The sequence below is a fragment of the Toxotes jaculatrix genome, chromosome 19, assembly GCF_017976425.1.
Source record: "Toxotes jaculatrix isolate fToxJac2 chromosome 19, fToxJac2.pri, whole genome shotgun sequence".
In the NCBI taxonomy this organism is placed as follows: domain Eukaryota; kingdom Metazoa; phylum Chordata; class Actinopteri; family Toxotidae; genus Toxotes; species Toxotes jaculatrix.
This window is the reverse complement of record NC_054412.1, coordinates 9,609,993-9,626,958: the sequence shown is the minus strand read 5'-3', so window position 1 is coordinate 9,626,958 and position 16,966 is coordinate 9,609,993. Positions and strand designations below refer to the sequence as shown.

The 16,966-nt window shown below is 40.1% G+C and overlaps 2 protein-coding genes across 2 annotated transcripts; one reads left to right on the top strand and one right to left on the bottom strand.

The window, feature by feature from the left end:
* Nucleotides 1-5,073: 5,073 nt before the first annotated feature.
* ccdc167 (coiled-coil domain containing 167) lies at nt 5,074-7,054 on the bottom strand. Its single transcript, XM_041064543.1, has 4 exons — nt 6,962-7,054; nt 6,648-6,742; nt 6,424-6,476; nt 5,074-6,124 (listed from the first exon to the last, which is right to left on the bottom strand). Exons 1-4 carry the CDS (start codon nt 7,010-7,012, stop codon nt 6,006-6,008), a joined length of 318 nt encoding a protein of 105 aa, XP_040920477.1. The 5' UTR covers nt 7,013-7,054; the 3' UTR covers nt 5,074-6,005.
* A 210-nt stretch (nt 7,055-7,264) lies between these two features.
* On the top strand, nt 7,265-16,150 carry kif25 (kinesin family member 25). The gene is made up of 16 exons (XM_041064598.1): nt 7,265-7,463; nt 7,586-7,677; nt 7,814-7,879; nt 9,279-9,401; nt 9,581-9,722; nt 10,894-10,997; nt 11,118-11,203; nt 11,322-11,361; nt 11,459-11,526; nt 11,616-11,690; nt 11,879-12,025; nt 12,299-12,475; nt 13,055-13,209; nt 13,315-13,560; nt 14,258-14,413; nt 14,736-16,150. The coding sequence occupies exons 2-16, from the start codon at nt 7,609-7,611 to the stop codon at nt 14,885-14,887; spliced, it is 1,806 nt and encodes a 601-aa protein (XP_040920532.1). The 5' UTR covers nt 7,265-7,463; nt 7,586-7,608; the 3' UTR covers nt 14,888-16,150.
* Nucleotides 16,151-16,966: the final 816 nt, after the last annotated feature.

Sequence of the window (16,966 nt, the reverse complement as noted above, 5' to 3'; positions counted from 1 at the left end):
TTGGGATTTTACCTGTTAGTTGTTGAGTCACTTCTGTGACAACTGGCAGCTGGCATTGGAGCCTCTGTCACCTGCGGAGGTAACAAAGATCTGACTTAAGACTTTTTTTTCTAGCCTCTACACTTTTATAGTATTTATGTTTTTGTTTGTTTCTATTGGCCTTACTTTAGTTTGATTTCAGTACCATGATTTATGTTTCAGGAGTGCTAAAAACGCACATGTGATATTAGATTATCCAAACAATAACATCTCATTTCATAGTGAAAAAGTTTTTAATTATATTTATTAATCTGTCATCCTTTTTCAGCACCAAAATGGACTCCTTATTGTTGCAGAGGTTAATATTAACCACAACGAAATTCACCTGTAGACTTTGATATTACATCCATTAGACTAAATAAGGGCTGGTAGCCGTGTCTGAATTATGTAATGCTTGATCAGTGAAGACCTGCGCGGCTCTCCAGGCAATTACCAAAGTACACAGTCGAATGATTCCCCCATTAATAACATTAATTACAGTGGTGTAGCAAATGCTCTCCATAGGAACATTACTATTACTGAGTTAGCCATTAGCTCGATGGAAAAGGCTTTGGTGTTATTGATTGTGTAATCACACAAATTGCTGGTTTTTGCTTCCCCCCTGGGTTGTTGTTTCATATTCACATGAAAGTGATGTCACGGGAATGTCTGAGATACAGATGGCAGAAAACAGAGAAAAAAAAATCAATAGGGCCATTAATTTCTCATCTGACTCCCCATGGAGAGCACAGTGATGTCCAGGGAAAACCTTGGAATCACCTACACGCACTGAGATTTAGCATGATGAACACACACTCACATGCACACAGACACACAGACACACGCACACAGACACAGACACAGACACACACAGACACACACACAGACACACACACAGACACACACACACACACACACTTTATCTCCTGGAAAAGCACAGACAACATCAGCAGCATAAAATCTGCTTTGCAATAAAAGCTAACATCATTTGCCTTTGTCCCTCTGCCTGTGGCCTGTTCAAACACCAGTGTGTGTATATGTATATGTCTATGTCTATGTGTGTGTGTGTTTGTGTGTGTGTGTGCACGTGTTGGCACAGGACCTTACTGTATGAGTGTGCTTGTTGGTAGCCTGGCTCCCACTAGGATTTGTCATGGCTAACTTACCAGATTGTGGGTGTGTGTGCATGTACTGCCTGTATAATATCTCTATTGTGTGTGTGTGCATGTATGTGTGCACGCGTGTACCTGTATGTAAGCGTGTTTAGGAGAAAAAGAGAGAGCGAAACCAACCCTAAATCTGGCCCAGGGGACATTAACCCCCCTCTCTCTGGCTTCTCAGAAAAACATTATGTGACGTGGCGAGTCAGGGTGAGGGACATTTTTCAAGGCACAATGAGCTTAAGTGTTGTGGACAGCAACGCACTGTTTAAGGTTTTCGCTTTGTCTTTGCACCGCCTAATTATGTTTGCTTTAGAAGTTAAACAACACATAAAAAGATCAGAATGTCCCTTCTTAACTGAGCACACTTCCAGACATTTTGATAGAAAGTAGAAAACAGCTTTTCAACCCAATTTCAGAGTGATTAAAATTTTTAGGCTGATGCAAATTATGTCTAACAATTTTTATGTTTTGATCAAATTCTTTCAGTATTCTTACTGTAAGTCTCTCACAGCTAACAGATTTTTTTTTCTGAAGTATGAACATGTTATCAGTGAGCTACAATTGCCTTTTTTCCCCAGAAGGTCACTTTTGCTTGTGCTCATTTATCCCTGATAATAAAGTAGAAATCCCAAACTGGTTTACAAGCAAGAATATCCTAAAGTATAGTTGTTCAGTGTCCTCAAGGTTATAGAAGCATTTTTGCTGTTCATATTCATTCGAGTTCATAATAGAGAAACAATAAAAGAGTATCTCTAACTCTTGATGAATGGCCTTGAAGATCAGACGGCTTGTTTAAACAAAATACCATGAGACATGCCGGCTCTGTGTAGGACATCATACTGCAGGTCATTGGAGAAAGGTTACTGTATCTCTGTGAATTATCTTCTGAATGGTCCTTACAGAGTACAGATGACTATTTTATTGTTTCCCACATCGTAATGTGTTGCAAGGGAATGAAAGTAAACAAGCATATGTAATTGTTATGTCTCATAACTAAAAGAGATCACTGTCTTTAGATTATATGTTATCAGGAAAACTTCATGTCTGTGTTTGTGTGGTAAGATGTTTAGAAGGAAATCACAGAAGAGAAGAAAGTGGAAAATTAAAAATTAAACACACCCTCACTTAATTTTCAGTCTTTTTGAGCCTATTTAGCCTCCATTTCTGCAATCAGATGAAATGGGCCAAAACATTATCTCAATTATTTGAACACGTCGCAGGCTCAGCTATGCTTTGAATTTTTATTTTTTATTTTTTTAACCAATAAATGAAATGTCTCTAATACTTTCCTGGGTGAAACAGGTCAGTTTGACCTGCACGATAATAAGAAGGTTAAGAAGGCAGATAAAACTGCTGAAGCCGAAAGTATAATTTCTCTGGTGCAGGACCGAATGTAGCTGCAGCCAGTTCACTTACCGTCTGGTGCTTCCACTGGCCTGACTCTCCATTACTCACACCTTCATTACCTATCATCAGCTCACCTTGTCTGATACTCCTCTCCTCTCCCACACACTCACTGAACCTTCCTGCTCCACTCAGGACAGTACAGAGTAGTGTAACCTTCATAACCTGACAACTCAATTCTTAACAGCCACTTCTGTAACAAATTAACTCACCACCTTGCCATGAATTACACCTCTCACTCTCCAATTTCTCCCTTCTTCTTGACTCTCTGCACTCATCTTTTTACAGGAGAAAGTCCCAATGTTCTTATTAAGAGATTCATCACCACTCGGCCTACAGCGATGATGACTAATGTAAAAATTAGGTGTGGAGCAGATAAATTCAGCCTTGACCAGCCTAAGGACTCAGGAATATGACTTGCATTAGTATCTGGGCATGACTTAGGTCCTTACTATTATCTGTTTTTAATGCTGACACTTACAGAGAAATAAGCTTAAGATACTTTTACTCTTGTGGAAAGTGCAGAAAGAGCATGACAGAGAGAGTGATTTAAATAAATAAATAAATACAGATGTAGTCTGTGAAAATCATGTGTCATGGTTTTAAATAATTATGAACTTCACTGCAAATTTCAGCCAAATCTCAGCAGGTGTTAAAAAGGACAAAACCTTTCATTTTTAAAGAGAAAATTAAAGAAAACCCAGCAATATCTACAAATATTCACATCTTATTCTGCATTGTGGTTTTGTGAATTGTAATAAAGTACAACAACAACAAAAACGTCATTATATCATTTGACTCAAGTGAACTGGACCAAAAAGGGGCAGCAAGAAAAGTTCAATATGTGAAGATATAACCAAACAGCTCCTGAATAACTTACGTAATGGTGTCTGGCCTGAGTGCAGTCGCTGAACCTCCACCTGCTGTGGGTGAGCTTAAACATCCTTCTGTTTACGAAATAAAAGAATTCAAAGTGACATCTGGCATTTTGGCGATCAGACAGACCTATTCTAAATTTTTCTTTTTTTTTTTTTGTGAATCCTGTACTTTCATAACTTGGGGCCACTTAACACGCTGTGTCACGAAAAGCAAAACTGCACACAAGGTCAGCATCTGCATGAATATGCCCTCAAGCATAAGGACTATTAGTTTTATAATATATTTAAGAGTAGTGGCCTAAAAAGTATTAAAACCAAGTCTGTAATTAAAACAAAGTCACAAAACAGCAGTGTATATATTCAGACCAATGTGCGAATTTGTTACTTTTCACATTTGAAGTTAATTTTTACACAGTTAGAATTGAACAATAATATCAAGCACAAAGTGAAAATGAATATTTGAACGTGTTCAGTGTCCGTAATCAGCATTTAAATCCCACAGAAGTGTTGCATAATGGTCTTGTTTACATTCGTTTTATCTGGGGATGAGAGAAAGAGTGTGTGTAGGCGTGACGTGGACTGTGTTGGTGATAATAGTGTGTGTAGGAGGGAGGGCACACAAACAATTATTTGCTGAGCTAGGCTGTCATACATTTGACTGAATTTTCCTACCACAACAAAAAATCTACCTTGTGCATCCAAGCAAAGGAAGCAAAGGCGGTATAAGTCTGGTAATATTCTATAGTTTTTTTGTTGTTGTCAGCAAATCCCATAAAAGACAAAAACCTTATGATTAATTGATCCTACTAACAAGTATCATCTGACATTACCCTTCTTGTTTTAGTAATTGTTTGCAATGCTCAGCAATTTCAGGATCTGTTTTAGAGTCTGGGTGAAGGGTAAAGTGAAGGAGCAGAAAAGAAAATGTCCCTTAGGTTCCAACATTGACAATGTGATACTAGTCACTGAGTTAGTAAGTTGACACACTTTTTGCCCGTTGTTGCATGATACAATTTGACCAGAGAAATCTAGGTGAAAGCCACAAGGCTGTTATTTGACTCATAGTCATAAGTCCAGAATGGGGACAGTCCAGAATGGGGACATGGTTAATGAATAAGAGACAGGCTAAAATGATTCTAAGTCTCGGGTCTTTTAGAGAGTCATCATAGACAAAGCCATCAGGGATATTGTTTTATTTTTGTGTACTCTCAGAATCAAGACAGCCAAAAGACTTATTATAGTTCTGTCCTTGGACTGCCCTCTAGTGTCACACTAATCACACTGTCTCCAGTGAAGTATTAAACAATCTGATCAGAACACATTTTCACACTGACTGAAATCACATGAGATTGTGTTGTCCATTAACATAAAATTTTATGTTGTATTATTTGATGATTTAGTTTGATGTTTTTAGAAAGAACCATGAGTTTCATTCCAGAGTGACACATCCAATTATGACAAATTTGTATCTCTACTGAAGCTGTGAGTCATCTAATGAACTGTGCTACAAAAATAGATTTTAGTAATAACATAAATGTTGTGTTTTAAAAATGCACCGCACACAGTGAACCAACAAGCTTCAGGTAGCAGCAAACAATGTGCTTCCAAAATTGATGTAAAGCTTTTAATATGTCCAAGAAAAAACACATATAAGACCAAATAACAGATAAACAGAACAATTACAAAGAACAAACACAATTCTTATACTATCATTTTCACTGTTTGGCATCTTTAGGCTCTTGCTAATAGATGGGTGAATGGCTGCATTACTGTGTCATGAAAGATACATTCTTCAGGTCCTTTGTAAAACCCTTCACAACAAAGCATAAGGCTCACATTTGAAAAATACCCAAATGTATTATTTACTCATTGCAGCATTTCCATCCATTTGACTGTCTGACATTTACATGTACAGTATGTGGGCCGTAAACTTTTATTTATATGTCTCTGAAAAGCAGTTTTGATTGGCACTACAACTGTCTTCAATATATTATATAAAACACATTACATGGGTTTATTTGTGGCATGAGGCAAACTTTATAGTTTACTGGTTATTTAGGTGACAAACTGTATCTAAATTCTTCATGATGTTGAATGTCATAATAAACAGTAAGGTCTTTTACACAGCAATAAAAATAAAGGAATTGTGAATGAATGCAAGAAGATGCTCACTGACTTAACGTCAATATAACCTCATACACGTTATCAGAGATGGTTCACAGGTGATACAATCCTGGGCACGTGCCGTAGTGTGCATGTCCAGCACGTGGACTGGGATTATCATTGAATAACCAACAGGCAAGTCACACACTAATGAATTATTTAATTATGTCACCTGATAGCCTGCTATAACTGACCACAATACTGTTGTTTTGGACTGTAGAACCATTTTCATGACTGTATGAGATAAAGAAAATGCAATGATGCCATCTGGAGGGAGAATTGAGGTATTTCACCAGTACAGCTCTTTGGCTCTTTTCCATGTGTCGGGAGGTTGTTGCTCTTTTAAGAGCAGTAGGTCACTTTACAATTCTGTGTGGTATCATGAGTCCTCTTCACTGTAGAAAAAGACATAGTAGAATAGAGCGCTGATAGCAAGCAGAGCCACTGACAGAAGCATGTTCTTCCGATTCTCTCGTCTTAAGGTCTGAAGCTCCTTGTCTAGATAAGAAAAACAAGATCAGTGTGCAGGCATTAATGTGTGGTACTGGCAGCCATTGGCAGCGAAATGTGAAACCTCATGTAGGAACTGTGATTTATGGTGGTATAGCAGACCAAGTTTATAGTGGCCCAAATTCTTCACTATTCACAAATAAGTTGGTGCACTCTGACAGTCAATCTGAATCCTTTCCATTTTAAATGTTCTTTATGTCATGTCTGTAAAATATATGTTCTTGTATGTACAGCACTTTGTAAAATCTGATAAGGTTTCATCAACAAATTTAAGCATATAGGCTCACCTAGCTTTTGCACCCTCTCATTCATGATTCCCATTTCATCCTCCAGTTCCTGTCTGTGGAGCAGAAAGGATGAGTCAAAGACAAACAGCACTAACAAGAGGGTTTTACTCTCTGGATAAGCCACAAAATGAGAAAGTCATTTATTAGGTTTCATCTCAGAAAGCAGAAAAGAAAAGCATGTCCACAATGTCCATTTCCATCTTCCTCATCATCCTCCTCCTCACCTCTCCTTATCAGAGAGCTTCTCCTTCCTGCTCCTGAACTCCGCCCTCTCCAGGTTGTCCTGGCAACGCGCCCGGCGCTCCTCCAAACGGTCAATCTGCGATACAGTATTTACAGGTGAGCTATGAGGTTAACTGGATGAGATAAACACACTGTTCGCCAAGAGAGCGATCAGACAGCACAGCGAACGAACAAACGAATGAATGAAAGGCATCTGTACAAGCTGAACATGAGTTTAGAGCTGGATACAATACTTAGAAAGTGACGGCTAAAGAGCTGCTAGCAAGCTAAAGGCAAATAAACGCCTGCGTCTCACCTCGGTGGCGACGCTGATTTTCTCTCGTCTTTTGTCTTTCAGTTTAGCCATTTTGTGACAGGATCTGCTGCTGTCAGGTTGGCCGAGGTAAACTGTGACTGTGCGGAAGTGTTTCTTCCTCTTCGCGATGTTTACTTTTTCCTTTTGCCACATCACTCCTCAGAGGCTGTGCTGCCCTCTGCCTGTTACAAAAGACCCCGCCAGTCACAAATGGCTAATGGCTAATTAACATCACCTGTGTGCTGAAGCAGCGTCACCCTGCAAACTGCCGTGCTGTTTTACACCTAGATATGTGCATTTTGCAGTTCCCAAATACCAAAATAGTCGGGGTTTTCGACTACAGAAGCCAAGATGAGCTGACACTCTGAATTATGAATATTTGGGGGGCGATCATTAGACTTTATTTCACTGTGAGAAGTAACAAAAAATGATCCTGCGGCCTGCCGGAGCGTCTCATCCGTCTCTCAGGCTGGAGGCTGCCTCCTCACTCAAACGCAGACAGGTGAGCAGAGTTGAGAGATTTGTTGTTGACTGTCCCTAATCGGATTATTTGACCTGAGAGGACACGATTTGTTGAGCCGAGAAGGGAAACAGACGAGGCTAACTCGTTCTCCTCTCTGCTAGCTTCGTTTCTCTTAGGAAAAAAAATGCCTCTGTTTATTAACCGGGACCAAATATTTGCACATCAGGTACATCTTCTGGAGCACAAACTCAGGGTAAGTACCTGTTGAATTGAAGTTTTATGAGTTATTAATGTATGAGGTTTTTTTTTCTTTTTCCATCTTTATCCAGTAATCGAACACACGCAGTATTTGTAATGTACATTTGAGATATATTTATTTGTGTTTTCAGAGTAAAGAAGAGCGAATACTGGAGCTGGAGACAGAGAATGCTATTCTTCATTTAAGACTTGCAGAGGTAAGGAGATTTCTGCCATTCATCTCTTAGTGCGCAGGCTTAAACCTACAGACTTATTGTGTTCTATAATGCATGAGCCATGTCTATTATAGTTTTTCTTTGACCTCCTGAATGGTTCAAGAAGACTTTCTTTGAATGACTGGGTTTTATCTGCATGGCTTTTTGTGGCAAATGCGTATATGTGTGTGTTTGTTGTAGACACTTGGCTTAATTTCAACAGGTTTTTTTTACACCTGGCTGCCTGTTCTGGGAGTTGGATGATGTGATTTGACGTCACTTGAATATGTTTAGAAATGGGGCAGCACAAAATTTGATGACGCTGGTGCTGGATGGGAATAAATTTTTTTGGTGAACAGAAATGGGTTCAAAGGTTCAAATGAATATTCCGTGCTCTTGTGTTCTTCATTTCACTGCCATTCCGTTCTTGTCACTGGCTCCCACCTTTAGTTTACCCACAGACTTGCACTGGGTAGATGCTTGGTGCATTGTCGGACAAAGATGCCTGCAAAGAACAGATGTTGATTAATTTCACCTACATGCTTTGCTAACTGTGTTTTCCCCAAGACATGTGCAAGGCTTTTAGTAGCCTCACCTCTGAAAGTTTTGCGTGTCTCTGTTAAGTTATGATAATGCAATTGACATTAACCTGTCCACAGACTAATTTGGATGTTGAGATAATGAGATGTCTCATTGGGTTTTATAGGCTTGTTTTACTATGGACGGTTTGACACAGCAATAAAAGCACAGCTGTATGTAATTAACAATGCCAGCTCCAGTGTTGTGCATTGTGTCTCACTGGCATGACTTGTTGGACCAATTAAAATGAACAGAGCCATCATTAATGTTATTAGTTGTACCTGTACTTTTCGTACTATGACGTATCAAAATACATGCAGACTTTGGGTTTTGTGTGTGGAAAATGTAATGTCCTGTGATACACAAAAATTAACATATCTGTGTTGATTTTTTTTTCTTTTTTTAACAGTTTAGGTGACTAGCCATGCATTCACATACTGTGCAGCATTTTTAGATGAACAAGTAACTGGTCCCTGAAAACAGGATCCTGTGATGCCGAATAACATAATTACTGATCATTTAACATCAGAGCTCTTACCATACAAGTTTTTGGGATAAGGCTGACTGGCTACTATCTCAACATTTTGTGTGGTGTGTGGCACATCTGTCCAGACTATCTATTAGAGAAATGTGTTGGTTTCTATGTTCTTAACTACTCAATGATTGACAAACAAACCAGCCTCCCAAAAATTTGTGTATTGTGTTAAAATTCAGTTTTTCAATTAAGCATTGCATGATACAACAAGGGTATAATGTGTAGCTTTGCACAAAGTAAGAATGAAATGGCACAAAGTAAGAATGAGTGGTGACATATCCTTTTCAGTGTCTGGGGAAACTACGTCGGGACCATGAAGGGGAGACCAAGGCTCTGAACCATCATCAGCACCAGAGTGATGCACAGAATATAACCCGGACAGCCCTTGCCAGCCTCCTGACTGAGGTCCAGGTACAAATGCACTGAGATGAATGTTTTTGTGCGCATCGCAGGTTTTGGTGAGATGTTGTCACTTAATAGCATCCAGAGTCAAGATAAACATGGAAACACAAAGGCATATACAACAAGAGTAGACTCGCACAGAGCATGCACACCTCATTTTTTCCCTCTGTGTTGTGTGTTTGTGGCAGGCTGTGAAGCAGGACCTGAGTGAGGTGTGTGCAGTGTATATGAGTTTTGCCACTGATTTGGAGGAGCAGAGCAAACAGCTACTGAAGAAGGTAAAGCAAGCCAGCTCCTCCCTAAATGGTCACCGTGGAGATGAGGTTCAGAGTAAGTATCCGAGTGGGTGGATCCAAGGGTTAAAATAAATGTAGCATCTTTCACATCATCTGTAGGTTAGGTTTCTGAAGGAATGCTGTGAAGCTGGGATATAGATTTTCTGTTTGGCACCATCTTTGCAGCTGTTTGGAGTCAGAAAATTGGGTATTATGTGGTACTTTCAAATTTAAAGGAGCCAAATATTGGATCAGAGCTTTAATAGGACTCTGTGTTAGGTCATTTTGATGTTTTGCTTTGACCATACAGTACTACTCAGTGTCTGCTGGGCTAGACAGGGTGGTCTACCTAGATTAAAACAAATGGAATGCAATGAATTAAGATAAAGGGATAAACATTTTTTATCCCTTCCTCCTGGTCTCACATTTTCTACCTCTTATTTCTTCTAACTTTTCTTTTTTGCTTAGTCATTCACTCATTGTGTGTCTCTCTCCACTCTGAAGTGTCTTATAGGTTAAGTGCTGGCTGTATCTCCATTAGGGAGTGTGTACTGGTAATCCTCTCACACTGTTCTTCCCCTCTTCTCTCTTACCCCTCCCTTTGAGGTTGTCCAAGGTTGACTGTTCTGTTGTACAGCCTTGCAAGTCAGCTGGATATCACGGCTCTGACGATAGGTGGAAACTCAACTTGTCAACTGCTTTGGCACACATAGCCTGAGCACATTCTGTGCAATGCAGAATACTGCAAGCTGCTCCAAACAAAGTGGCTTTTCTTGATCTGTTATTGTTGGTGTCCGTTGATGAAGTTGAGGAAGAATGTAGAAATGTACCTACTTACCTGCATTAAACACAAAATATTTCTGTTGTATGCAAAATTTCTATTTATGTTCAGCTCAGCCTACTCTTAAATCTCTCCGCCTGTCCTGTTGTGTGAATGGAGGTGTTTGGTGCCAGGTGTGTGTACATGTGCGCTGCAGGATTAAAGACTTGGCCTGAATTCAAAGATTTACACCAGAGAACAAATGCCCCTTACTTTGCAATTGATTGTGACACAGATTTTCATTCACTGAACTGTTTTCCACCTTAAGACAGTCTGAGTCTTGTACTGCACTGCACCAGATTCCCCACCAAATCTGAGCTGGCGGCACCCAATGTCTGATGCATATTTTTTAATAAATTTATATATATATATAAATTTCCACTAACTTTCTGTCTTCCCCTTTCAGACTTGCAGGATCGTGTTGCAGCTCTGGAGCGAGCTCTGGAAGAGGAGAAGGTGAGGTGCAGGTCAGAGAGGCAGAGGAGGAAAGAACTTCACAACACACTGGTGGTGAGGACAGAGGTTTTATTGCCATATTGGCCAAAAGTAAGGTCTTACACACTAGGGTGTCAGACCATATATAGAACTGCAGCAAATCTTCCAGTTTTGTCATTCTTTGTTTTGTCCCAGGAGATGAGAGGTAACATCAGGGTTCACTGCAGGGTGCGACCAGTTCTACCCTTTGACCACGTCCAGTCCTCAACCTTCGGATCAGGGTGGGTCAACTCACAGTGCATCATGTGTCCATAGTATGTTGAAGGATGTGTGAGAGCAGGTGTTCTGTGCTTGAAAGAAAAGAAAATTCAATGCTGTCCTTGTCCTTTTCTCTGTTAGGCCTGCTTCATCAGAGGAGGTGGTCTATGCAATCAGTGATGTGAGTTTCACAGACTCTTAGATTTGATTTGCTTGCTGTTAACCTGCCTCTGTGTTCTCACTTTTTTTTTTTTATTATTCCTGATTTGTGTTTTCAGGACACAGTGATGGTGAATTGCCTGAAGACAGGGATGCCAGTGCAAAACAAGATGTTTGAGTTCGAGAGGTAAAATAGTGACATGATTGCTGGAAACTTTATAATTTTTCTTTTCTTTTTTTTGCAATTAGTCACTGTCGCAATTTTGTTTTATCCAGGGTGCATGGACCAGAAGATTCCCAGGATGCTGTGTTTGAGGAAGTCAGACCACTCCTTACGTCCCTGCTGGACGGGTCAGCATTAGATGATATAAATAAGACTATGTCTTTCAAGTGTATTCAACTATTTTCATTTAACACCACCCTGGGTGAATGGGGGGTTTCAAATGAAGAACAAACTGAATGAAATAAATGTCAAACAGCATAATATGACTGCGGGGCTTCAGCATTAATTGAATGTCATCTCTCTCCCTGCCCTGCAGCTATAATGTTTGTATCATGGCATACGGACAGACAGGCAGTGGGAAGACTCACACCATGATTGGATCCCAGCCACTGGAGGAGCACTCAAGGACGCAGCAGGAGGCACAGCAGGGTATTATCCCCAAGGCTGCTGCTGAGCTGTTCCGGTGAGAGATAATGGACTGTTTATGTATTTGTTTTTAGTTAAATTTGCAGCATGTAATGACTAAATTCAAGAAGAAAGTGTGCTTAAAACTGCCTTTAATTTCCTGAGTGTCAGAGATAAAAGCCATAGTTATTTAATCAATCATAAAAAAAAACCTCAAATATTAATTTGTAACATGCCCTGAGAGCTGAAATAGACTTTAATTGTCTTTACCTTTGGCCCTTTCTTTTATTTACCTGTTCAATGTGCATCTATTCCCGTGTGTGTGACCCAGGCTGATCTCTGAGAAGCCTGAAGAGAGCCACACTGTGGAGGTGTCAGTGATGGAAGTGTACAACAATGAGGTGTTCGACCTGCTGGCCAGGGATGAGCATGGGAATGCCGCCGGCCAACGCAGGGACGTCATCACCACCTCCTCTGGTACCAGCCAGGTCACCTCCCTTACATACGAGTGAGTAGTGCCAGAACTGAGGCGACTGTGTGCAGAAGGTGTTTATTTGGGCTTCATTATGAAGGGTCTAAAACATGACATTTTGCAGCTACTCTTCCAGTCTCGTTAAATAGTTATATGTTTTGGTCAAGCAGTTCTTTAAAAGCTCCACTAGCCTGTACTGTTTTTCTATAAAAAATGCATCAAATGATGTGCAATGGGAAAGGGCTCACTCTCAGATCTATGGAGCTTTATAACTTTTTTTAGTTCATTGTTTTTGGTTCTACTCCATAACCCCACATTGCAGGCAGAGCTAAAAAAGCTCAGAAAAAGCCACTGCATGCTACCTGCCCAACACCAAACGGCTCTTAGACAGAGTTTATTGAGCATTTAACAAGATAAGGAGTCTGATGTTTTTCTCAGTAGTTGTCACTGCAAGTAATACGTCTCAGATACACCTTGTAATTTGATCCAATGTTTAAAAAAATACTGATTACAACAGATTTAACAAATGAAATGCCAAGTAGTGGTTTATGTGTTTCGTTTTTTTTTTTTAATCGTTGTCTCCGTGAGACACTCATGATGCCTCTGTCTTTACAGGCCTGTGTGTAACGCCTCTGAGGTGATGCAGATCATCAGCAGCGTTCTGAAACTCAGGGCTCACTGTCCCACCCTTGTCCATACTGACTCGTCACGCTCTCACCTCATTGTAACCCTCACCATTTCCTCTAAGAGCCCCAATGCACTGGCCCTGGGTGAGACACAATCATACACACACTGACAGACCCACTCACATTAGCGTAAATGACACCTGTTGGCCGCACATTCCTGCATTTCGACTTTACCGCTCTTCTGTTCAGCCCGCAGGCTACAGTGTGCCAAGAAGGACATACAGCGCTCCACCCAGAAGGAGTGGTGGAGTCCACGCTGTCGCCGTGCCAACCCTGCTGCCCGCTACTCATCTGACGAACTCTTTGCAAGCCCCGCCTCCTCTCCCTGCCCCTCACCTTCCCATTCCCCATGTCCCTCCCCCAGACACAGTATCTCACAGACTCCGTTCAGGACCAAGCTGCAGCTGGTGGACCTGGCAGGGAGTGAGTGTGTTGGTAAGAGGTGCTCAGTGCTTGTGGATGGTCTTTGAATTAGTAGACATCATGGGAATACTGGTCCCTGAGTGTTTTGAAGATACACCAGACAACTGGAAAATAAATTCCTTATCATGCCAAATTACAAAGTGGGGATTTCACCTAATTGAGATGCTGTAGATAAGCTGCTGCTAAAAATGAAACTCAAATGTCTCTGCTGTGATGTGTTCGTTCTTAAGTGAAAAACTGAATTTTAAAGTGTGACCCATTAAAAACATGCTGGACTGATCAAAAAATAGACATTTATTAGTTTGTATAAAGCATCATAAATCTCACAGGTAATACTGGTAAACTACAAATTGATGTGACAAATTTGCTGTGTGAGGGTTTGATATTTAAACGTGAACAGTTTTTCAGTTACTACTTGGAGTTACTTTGAGCTGAGTATGCTACTTAGTGCAGATTTAAAACTCTTCAAATCCTGCTTGTTTCTGTTTTCTATTTGTGTCTGGACCGGGAAATATAAAATAAATGATGCACAGACAGGTCTATAGTACATACAAAGCTGTGGTTGCAGGTCTTTGTACTTGCCTATTTTTTCAACCTTTTTATTTTTCCAGGAAAAAAGTTGACTGAACCCAGTAGAATCAATTCGTGTTCACTGAGCAGATCACTTTGCTGCAGGGTATAAAAATATATGTGTTTGTGTTTGTGTCAGGTATGTCTGGAGTTTCAGGTGCCGCTCTGTGGGAGGTGTCCTGTATAAACCGCAGCCTCTCTGCTCTGTCTGACGTGCTGGGAGCTCTGGCCGAACAGAGACCACATGTCCCCTACAGGAACAGCAAACTGACTCATCTACTGCAGGATGCCATAGGTGAGGAACAAACACACACTGACTCACTCACTCACTCTCTAACTTTCCTTCTTTTGGCGTAGGATGCATGCTTCTTATGTCTTTTTAAACCCTACAGTGTCTTCCCATCACATCAGTACTCTCAAACACACACACACATTAACATATCCACACACTAAAACACCTGAGCCAACACTAGGTATAGATGCAGTGGAAAAATGTATATGTCCATACCCACAAATGGGTGAGGAAAAAAAAAGAACGTCCAAAGTGAGTTAAATACATCATACACAATGTTTTCATAGTTAACGTTGCTCTTGTCTTTCTTTAACTTGTCCACCAGGTGGCGATGCCAAGTTGTTGGTGATGCTGTGCGTGTCTCCCACGCAGCGCTTCATCACTGAGTCTCTGCAGTCTCTGGGACTGGGCACGCGGGCCCGCCAGGTCCAGAAGGAGCTACCTCGAAGGAAGAATAACACCCTCAAAGTTAAGTGACAAGACAGAGAAAGATTTCATCCTTTGCAAGTGCTGTGGCAGCGTTTATCCTTTAACAGTCATGGCAGCAGAGAACAGATTTGAGGGTTTAATGTGCAAACCTGCAAATGTGTAATTTTTATTTTATGGAGGATCAGCTGTATGACTGTATCTGTGGGCCCCTGAAAGATTGTCAAATCAAAGTTCACAGCCTTAAACAACTGCAGTTAATAGACTTAATTTATTACTGGTTTACTTGGTGCTGCATACTCATTTGTACTGAAATCCTAAACTCTGCAAGAAGAATAATAACAATGATAATAATAATAATTTTCCTTATTCTACAGAAGGTTTTAGTAGTAACTTTAATCAGAAAATATGTTGGTTTTGTCAGCATTGTTGCGATATTTCTGTTTTTAAAATAGATCTTGGTAGCACTAAATGTCATAATAGGCTTCCTCTAACTGCAAATACCCTGTAATACACATTCTTAATGTGTAATTAACCCTGGCAGTTAGTAAGAGGGCTGAATAGCTTTAAATGACAATACAATTACACACAGGTAGGATTTTAATAACATAATAACTTAATTGACTATGAAATTACTATATTTAGTACTTTGTTTTCCACAGTTCCCTTTAAGTTTTATCTACATCAGTATTAGTATGCAGATGAATTCTGTAGTGAATAGTGCTGTATTGTAAAGCAAAGGTTTTTTGACTAAGGTAGTCTATTTATTTATATTTGCTGTAAATCTTTTAAATTCTCACTGCTCATGCTATGCCTTCTCTTTTTTAGTGTTTTGGTGCAGCGGTGTTTACATAGTATTTATACACATTTTCATGTATTCTGTATCTGTGACCATCACCTTTTGTTACATATTACAAATCTTTCAAACGCCCTGATAGAGTAGTCTAAATAGAAAATGGTGTCAATATTACTTTGAAATAAACAGCTGATATGCAGAGATGTATGTCTTCATGTATCAGTCCATTCCATAAATCCAGCTCTGGGGACTTTTCGGCAGTAATTAAAAACTGTTTGAATACATTGTGCAGTCCCTCTGTGTGTACGCTGTCCCCTTAAAATAAACAATTCGTATACAGTTCATTGCTCAGTGAAGGCTTTCTACACAAACTACTTCTGGTTTTGGGAATTATTCCAAAGAGCTGCCTGACTCTGTGTAGATTACAGCAGAGAGGAGCACATACAAACACTTAGGGCAGCACAGTGTTATTTTTAGCTTTTGTTTTACAGTAAATTATTAGGAGCAGCACACAGGTGGAATATTCTGGAGAAGCATAATTTAAGTGCGAAGCTGTAAAACCAATTGTCCAATGTGGCGGTACCCATCAGCCTGACACCACAGTACACCAGCTGATGGCTATTTGCAAAAGCTATTTCAGGTCTGTTGACTACAGTTTAATGTTTGGAAGAAAACAAATCAAGCAATTTCCTCCAAGGTGAAACTGTTGGACACCTTCCCAGCGTGAATAAAATAACACACTGTATCTGGTAATTAAATCTCTTTTTCATCAGCTCCCCTTAGACAAACACACACATTCACTTTTTAATAAACCTCCTCCTACAAGCGTACTGCAAACTGCGTTGAGAGCTCTGCACAATGTGTTCAAGTTCTAATTCACGCAGTCCCCAAAGCTGACATGTTTTTGAGACACAGATGTCACGTGCCAACCCTGACTTGAAAGCTGAAATGCCTGAAGTGCCTTTGAAACTGCCGGCTTAAGAGGATAAAGAGTGACAGGACAAAAAAGTAAGATTATTACAAGAGTGACAAGATAATAAACATGAAAACTCCAGGAGCATGAGTTTAGAGAGAGATGAGAGGGAAGAAAGAGGCGAGGAGAGGGAAGGTGAAGAGGAGAGGTGGAAAGAAAGTGGAGAGAGATGAGTGAGAACAAGTCGAGAGAGAAAAATGGGAATCGAAGGAAGTGAAAGTGTGACAGCACATGAAATTGTGAACTTGCAATTTTAACCTTGATTTTCCTTTTAATCTACATCTGACAAATAAAATCTGAGACCATTTCTAACAGGATGGTTCTTCTTAGCAGGTCAAGATGTGGATTATTTGGGAATACC